The 8294-nt window shown below is 40.6% G+C and overlaps 1 protein-coding gene across 1 annotated transcript; it reads left to right on the forward strand.

Moving 5' to 3' along the window:
- The first annotated feature begins 1016 nt into the window (after positions 1-1016).
- Positions 1017-5628, forward strand: ELOF1 (elongation factor 1). Its single transcript, XM_082252729.1, has 3 exons — positions 1017-1131; positions 3124-3194; positions 5235-5628. Exons 1-3 carry the CDS (start codon positions 1019-1021, stop codon positions 5297-5299), a joined length of 249 nt encoding a protein of 82 aa, XP_082108855.1. The 5' UTR covers positions 1017-1018; the 3' UTR covers positions 5300-5628.
- The last annotated feature ends 2666 nt before the right edge of the window (positions 5629-8294 follow it).

The raw sequence follows: 8294 nt of genomic DNA on the forward strand, positions 1-8294 counted from the left end.
TCGATCCATGTATGGGCTGGCTGATTGTACCCAAGTCGGTCTATTTATTGGCTTACGGAAAGTTTCCGATCGCTGCTTGCGAACAGGAGCTTTCCGATCATGTGACTGCCAATCACAGTGGTCACATGATCATAAACCCTGCTTCCCAGCATCCTGAACCTCTTAAAGGGCCTGGAGGTGCCAAGTGTTTTAAGTGTTAATTGGATCTCTGCCCGCATGGCAAAGATTACCACCATTACTCTTCCACAGTACCAGAGTCGTGTTGTTTTTTTTTTTTTTTTCTTTGTGCATACAACTATGCCAGCCCTCCTGTATAAGAAATCACTGATGGCACGCTTGGAATGAGGCCAGAAGCTAGATACCCATATACTAGAATACTTCAAGTCCACACCACCATCACTGGAAGATTGGATATTGCAAGTTAAGATACATTTGGTAGAATAGATGGCCATTCTTAAAAGGGTCAACTATGATCCGTCCTATAAAATGTGGAAAAGCTGACCACATTTTTAAAAGTTCTTTCTGGAGACAATCCTAGAGCTGAATATACAGTAACACGTTTTAATTAATTTTTTTTTTTTATTCATTGTAAAAATACCAGTTAAATAGAGATTTTACCAAAAACAGGTGACCTGTCTTATTGCACTGGAGTTTTACCCCCCCCCCCCCTAATTCCTCCACGTTCCTGTTATGATTATACCACAAAGTGACCTGTCTTATTCCACAAGAGTTTTACCTCCCCCCCCCCCCCCCCCCTCCATGTTCCTGTTATGATTGTATGTACGTTGTTTAAAATATTTTTTACTCCAGGACTCTCACAGAAACTGTCTTACTCCATTCTGTTCACAAAATACAAAACACCCGGACATTCAAAAATGCTTGGAAGAATTAGATTGCATTGTGACTGCAGTTTGTGATCTTGATGTAGGCACGATTTCTTGGTTTTGGTTCTAATTCTGTATGGATTAAAAGTTTAATAAAACTTTATTGAAATTTTTTTTTTTTTTTTTAGGAAAAAATGGGACGTAGAAAGTCAAAGAGAAAGCCTCCCCCTAAGAAGAAGACTGGAGTCCTTGAGACGCAGTTCACGTGTCCTTTCTGTAACCACGAAAAGTCCTGTGATGTCAATATGTAAGATGCTAAATGTTTACATGTTGTAGATCCCCCTATAGATGGGTGAACAGGGTTGGGTTTAATGAACAATAATTTAGGGGACACCAAAATCCATTATCCCACTGCACAAAGTATTAAATCTACCAAGGCAGTTAGTATGTGACCTAATACATAAAATGTTCTGGCGGTTAGTGCCTACAGTTGCATTGCAAAACCTAGCGATAACCAGGAACAGTGAAAATGTGGGTGCTTTCCCCATGGGCTTGCCATCTAGGAAAGCCCCTGTGTTTTCTAATTACAGATTAAACTTTTTTTTCCATTGTTTATGTACATCTCAGACTACCCAAAAAGAATGGGGTTTCCAAACAGAACAGTGTGTGTGTGTGTATTCTATTTTTTTTTTTCTTAGGCAAAAGAAACTTCAAAACGCTAATCCAAATGAACATCATTTAAAACGATTAGGGTTTTGTGTATCCCCCCCCCCTTTTTTTTTTTTTTTTTTTGGTTTGGATTAGCGGTTTTGTCTGTGTGGACGTTTTTGTGAATTTTAGGTAGTTTGTTTGAACCATGCTGATCCAAACAAACTATATTTTCTTCACAAATGCATATAGCAGCTGTCAGCACTGTATGAACATTATGAAACCTCAGCTATATACAGCGCTGTGTTGTGGCAGCAGGACAGGGACTACCCATCCTGCTCCTGGAACAAAATCAAGTCGGGCTGAGTGCTGCTCAGCCATTCTCTAGAAGATTTGTATTTTCTGAAGATCTTGTATTTTCTGAATGAATACAAAACTTCCTCTGCCTGAGGCAGAGAGAGTGGCGCCAAACACCAGCATCAGCTGATTGTCGGAAGTTTTGTATTCATTCAGAGAATCCAAAGCTTCCTGAGAATGGCTGAGCAGCACTCAGCCCAACTCGGTTTTGCTCCTGGAGTGGGACTGATCATGCAGCGCTGATGACCACTTCATGTGTTGATGAAGAAAATAGTTTGGACCAGCTGGGCCCAAACTAACTATTAACCTCCTTAGTGGTATTCCTGAGTGTGGCTCGGGGTGAAATTTTAGTGCCAATAGCGGTAACCCCGAGCCACACTCGGGGTACCGCCAGGGAGCATCGCTGGATCCTGAAAGAGGTTACTTACCTTGTCCCTGGGATCCTGCGATGTGTCCCTGCTGCATACGGCGGCCGACTCATCCGCCCGATGCTGTGAGCCCCTGCTTCCATCTCCTGCGACGTGACGCTAATTCAAATAGTAAAACACACAAACACACTGATATATTGTAATCCTATTGGATTACATTACTAAATAAAATATATATATATATATATATATATATATATATATATATATATATATATATATATATATATATATATATATGTGTATGTATGTATGTATGTATATATATATATATATATATATATATATATATACACACACTCTTTAACTTAGTTATTATATTTTATGATTTTGTGTTTCAAACTTTCTCATACCCGAGATGTTATAAAGAACGCACAGTAAAAAAAAAATCATATGTAAATAGTTGGTTTGGGCTGCTCGTCCTTAAGAATTACATGCAAAATAATGGTACCGCTTTCAGCACCTAAAATCGGAAACAATCATGCCCCCAGGGAGGTTAAAAGCTCATTAAAACCTGGAGTTGGACTTTAAAAAAAAGGATTTTACTGTTCGGAGTTTGATGTGCTCTATTGGAACAGCCCCAACAGGGGCAAAACTTTGTCAGCGGTGGGACTTTTTTTTTTTTTTATTAATTAGTAAACTGCCTAAAATATTACGTTGGTATTCGCCTTCACTCACAGTCCTCATTACACCACTCAATTTAATGCACACTGAGGGGATTTTATTAAGACTGGAGCAGAAGGGAATGGAAACCTATTGGGTCTCCACTGAATAGATCTGGTTCCAGCGGATCCAGTTCCCCTATTATGAATAAAAGTGTGTATGTTTTGCATTTTGTTTGACTTGATGCTTTTCTGTGTTTACAGGGACAGAGCTCGGAATACGGGGGTCATATCGTGTACAGTGTGCCTAGAGGAATTTCAGACACCAATAACATGTATCCTTCACAAAAAAATATAATTTAGCAATATTGCTTCAAAGCTGGGAGGGCACTAGTACCCACAGTACTTCATCTTTTAACCATTTAAGCCCCGGAGGATTTGGCTGCTCAAATACCAGGCCCTATTTTGCGATTCGGCACTGCGTGACTTTAACGGACAATTGCACGGTCGTGTGACGCTGTACCCAAATAAAATGTCCTTTTTTTTTTCCCCCACAAACAGAGCTTTCTTTTGGTGGTATTTGATCACCTGTGCGATATTTACTTTTTGCGCTATAAACAAAAAAAGGGCGACAATTTTGATAAAATATTTTTCACATCTAAAAAAATCTAAATTTTTTAACATATTAGGTCAATTTGTTTTCTGCTACATATTTTTGGTAAAAAAAAAAAAAAATCGCAATAAGCGTTTACTAACTACGGAAGGATTTATGTCATTTTTATTTATTTTTTTAACTAGTAATGGTGGCGATCTGCGATTTGGGGGTACCAGTGACATTACTACAGTAATCAGTGCTATAAATATGCACTGTTACTGTAAAAATGACACTGGCAGGGAAGGGGTTAACTTTATTGGTAAACAGTGGGATAAATGTATCCCTAGGGGCGTGATTCTAACTGTGGGGGGGGGGGGCGTGACTTGTAATGTAACCACAGAGACATACGATCCTACATAGCAGGATCGTATGATCTCTACAGTTACACCAGGGAGCATGACAGACGGCTGTGTTTACATCAGCCGCCTGCCTTTCTCCCTCAACAGCGGACATCAGAGCTGCCGGTCACTCGCGCGGGGATGCCTGTGAACGAGCGGGGGCAGGAGCGCGCCTCCGGCGGCGCGCGCTCGCCCCCCACAGGCAGCTGAGCGAATGACATACCCATACGTCACTTTGCCCAGCAGCGGCTGCCTGACGCAGTATATCTGCGGTGGGCGGTTCGTAAGTGGTTAAATCGGACGCCCAAAGTAACTTTCATATATTTGGAGGGGTCATATGCCTGTCACTATCCCATCATTGCATTGTCATGACTGGTATGAGGCTGAAAAGAGCAAATCTATGTTCATTGGTAATTTATGGGCTTGCCTGCTGAAGGGTAGAAATGGCCACGCAAAAAGGTGGTTTGGTGAATTATAATGTAATAATAATACATTGATTGGATCGGAGTAGGTAAAGTGGAACTTTATTCAGGAAATTAAGTCCCGCTAGATCACTTCACGCTGGCCCCTTTTGCAGGTATAGCTTTTTAAAACATTAAAAATAAGTCCCTATACTGTTTAAAATCCAGTAATGCACTGTCTCACCCTGATCTGCACATACTCAATTGCTCTCTAGTTTTGCTAAAAGAGCCACTGGAGACTGATCTGCTGACAGCCTTAAGAGTTACTGCTGCTGAGGGGCTCTGGGTTTCCTCCGGCAAAAAGAAACAAGAGCAAAGCTGAATGCACATTACACACTAATTATGGTAGCATAATAATGTGGAATGTGTGTTCCTTGCTAAAGAACATGCCTTTTTTTTCTTATATCAAGTTATGGGTAAAGTTCTGCTTAAAAACCTCTGTCAGGTTTTTACCATCTGTGTCACATTGGGTAGATTTCCCTTCACCTTCTGTCCCACAGACACATCAGGAAGTTGGAGGAAATTTCTTTAGATTGGGGGAAATCTCTTGGACAGTTGTTACTATAACAAGTGCCTGCATTGCAAGGTTTCCTGCTCCTGTGACAACTCAAAATTTTACTTTCTCTGAGACAAAGGTCACCAGGGACAAATAAAGGCGATAAATCTTTCCAGCAGGGATACAATGCAAAAAAGAAAAAAACCCCCGACCGAGTTAACATAATTTCCCTACTTTATCCAAAGCTTAAAACGTCTCATGTATTAGGAGACTTTACATTTGGGCAGTACAGTTGTATAAAGATTTTCCTGCAAAGAAAATATGGACAAGCATAATTTTTAGATTTCAATCATCCCTTTTATTAAAGCTTCAGACTTTTGTATTTTCTTTATGTTCAGTCGCTTCTCCTTGACTTCTAATCTCAGACCTTTCAGAACCAGTGGACGTCTACAGTGACTGGATTGACGCCTGTGAAGCTGCTAATCAGTAGCAGGCGGCCATCATTCAGGATCCTGATCTTACCAATCTGCAGCGGTCTTTTTCTGTGTCTCACTTTCACTGTACCCAGCTATATAAGGGGAGGTCCCCTTTAGGGTTAAAGCAGCTGGGACCTTTTTATTCAGCTGATGCTAGCCAGTTACAGCCGGACACAAGACATGTCTGATTAGTTGAGAAGGTGCTTTTTTTTGGGTTTTTTTTTTAATTTTTTATTTTTCCATGTTTGCTTTCAAGGATAGAAAAAGAATCACATTTTATTTATATACTGACAATGAGCCTGGAAATGTCAGGACCCTTTTTTTTATGTAAAGAAATAATTCAGCCTTTTCATCATTTTGCAGAAATCCAGTGTTTGGAAACATTATGAGGTGTGTATTATAGTGAGTAGTAATGGCAGGCTGAAAATCTAGATTTATTCTGGAGTTGATATAGAATGTTTCTGTTTGATAAAAAGATTTAAAAAACAATCATTGTTCCCTCTTTCTCACCAGCTGTGATGTCAGTCCGTAACTGTCACTACTGAAATGTAGGCGTGGATTTAGGAATGTTCTAAAAGGAAGCATTTGTTCTTGTTACCCATGTCAGCCAATCAGATTCTCCCTTTTATTATCCCATGCTGCACTTGGGAAAAAATGAACTTGACAATTTGGTTGCCCTCAGGCTTTAAGAACCAGTTTGTCCCTCAATTATGGATTCAAGTGTACCTGTTATAGTAACATCCACTGCTGTGGGAAATTATAATGGTGGCAGAAGGTACAAAATACTTGGCTGGAGAAGCGGCGGCTAGGGAGTACAGGTCTATGTCTGGTCTTGTGAGCTCTGCTGCAAGTTTAGAACAGGGGTAGGCAATCTCAGCACTCCAGCTGTTGTGGTATGTAAAGTTCCTTGAGGCATTGCACAACGCTAATATCCACATGCATAATTCCTGGGAGCAGAGGCATTATGGGGTTTGTAAAAACCCAATTCCCAAAACGTTGGGAGGCCTGTGTAAAATCTACATATAAAACAAAGCAAAGATTTGCAAATATTATAACCATGTATTGTATTCACAATAGAAAATACAAATGTACCATTTTAAGAAAGTCATTTTGAAACTGATGGCAGAAACACGGCTCAAAAAAGTTGGGACAGGCTAACAAAAAGATGGCAAGCTAAGTGATACTAACGAGGAAGAGCTTTTGGCAACAGGTCAGTAACACTGGGTATAAAAAAGAGCATCTTGGAGAGTCTGTGTTTTAGAAGTAGTGTTGTAGTTTCAACACAGCTGGAGTGCTGAGGTTGCCTACCCTTGATGTAGAATGACCATAGAGCATGGGTGCTCAACTTGTGGCCCTCCAGCTGTTGCGGCGCTACAAGTCCTGTCATGCATGTAACTGTCAGCAACTTGCAATGCTTCAGGAGACTTGTAGTTCTGCAACACCTGGTGGGCCACAGGTTGAGCACCCATGCCATAGAGGCTTTGGTAATGATGATCAGTCAGGGCTGCCAAATTAGCCTCACTTCCCAGCCGTATTTGGTCACATGCCCAGCAGCCATAATCACGTTGAGCAGTAGTTTCTTTAGAATAGCGATTGTGTCATTTTTCTTATTCCTTTAAAAGGTAACTCCACTTTGTGGGGGGGAAATATCAAATAAAGAAAAAACAATATAGAGAATGCAATTGTGACACAAATCATATTGTAATTTTAATGTTATTAAAAATGACCTTTCCTTTTCAATCTGCAGTTGTTGTAATTTTCTGAAAATGCAATATGGCTATCTGGAGGATTTCTGTACACAGAATGTGTTCTGACCACACCACAGAAACCTAATTTCCTGCTTTTGTATAATTGGCTCACCAATTTTCCCAGAAGCCTGCACTAAGATACAAGTCAGATTTCTGGCATCCTTTGCAACACAAATCTCATTTTTGCTGAGATACTCCCAAAAGGAGCACCTATAAAGGGCTGCAGGCCCAGCAGATTTCCTCATTAGAGCCCTGCAGCTGCCACAGCTGATACATAATTATGAAACCACTCCCATTAGGCCCACTCAGCACAGAGGAACAAACAATGATTTCTTCAGAAGAACAAAAGGTATCAATCTGCAACAAAGTTTATTAAAATCCTTGTAATGTGCAGAGATCACCCAGAGTGGAATTATTTTTTTTTTTCCTCAACAAAAGTGGAGTTACGCTTTAAGGCCTCCTTCACTTGACCGTTAAGCTGTGTACACTGAATTTCACTGGCAAGAATCAGTGGATTCTTGCAGCTGGAATGGCATGTGCATGCAAATAGTAGCTGTTGCATGCAGTAGCACACCAAGCGGTTATCTGCGGTTAGGGATGGGTGTCTGAGCCTGGATGCAGTCAGATGCATGGCTACTAGAGAAGTGACAGCCGTTGCCTGCACTTTGTACAGGCTGAGCGGCTGCAGCTATTTGCATGCACCTTTTCTAATTGCAAGAATCTGGTGCCTTTATGCCTCTGGAATCCAGTGTATGTGGCTGAATGGCCGTATGAAAGAGGCCTTCCGAAAAGTATTTAACTCAACATCTGACTATACGTCTGCTCTAAACTTGCAGGAAACTAGGCCAGCCACAAGGTGACACTTCCCCCAAGATGGTCAGTTTGGCAGCTTTATTACATTTTCAAGTCCTTATATCATCAGACATGGCAACTCTTCTGTTAAACTCATTTTGCATTACCATATAAGTGTCAATCTAGACACACTGGGCACTTAAAAGTGGTTAAGCACATCTGGACTTTATGAAATAGGTTTGCTTTTGCACTAGAAGTGAAGAGGATTACCTCCTATACATTTACAATTCTTTAACCAGGCTTCTGTGATAGAAAATGATCTTCATGCTGCGATTGAAGTGTCTGGGTAGTGGATTAATTAGGACAGATAATCCAGTCGTTTGGCTGGTTTTGTGGGACTCTGATTAAAGAAGATGAGCTGGACCATAAAATGTGTCCCATTGCAACTGTACTAAATATGACTTTAAAG

The sequence above is a fragment of the Pelophylax lessonae genome, assembly GCF_965119305.1.
Source record: "Pelophylax lessonae genome assembly, chromosome: 4".
NCBI lineage: Eukaryota > Metazoa > Chordata > Amphibia > Anura > Ranidae > Pelophylax > Pelophylax lessonae.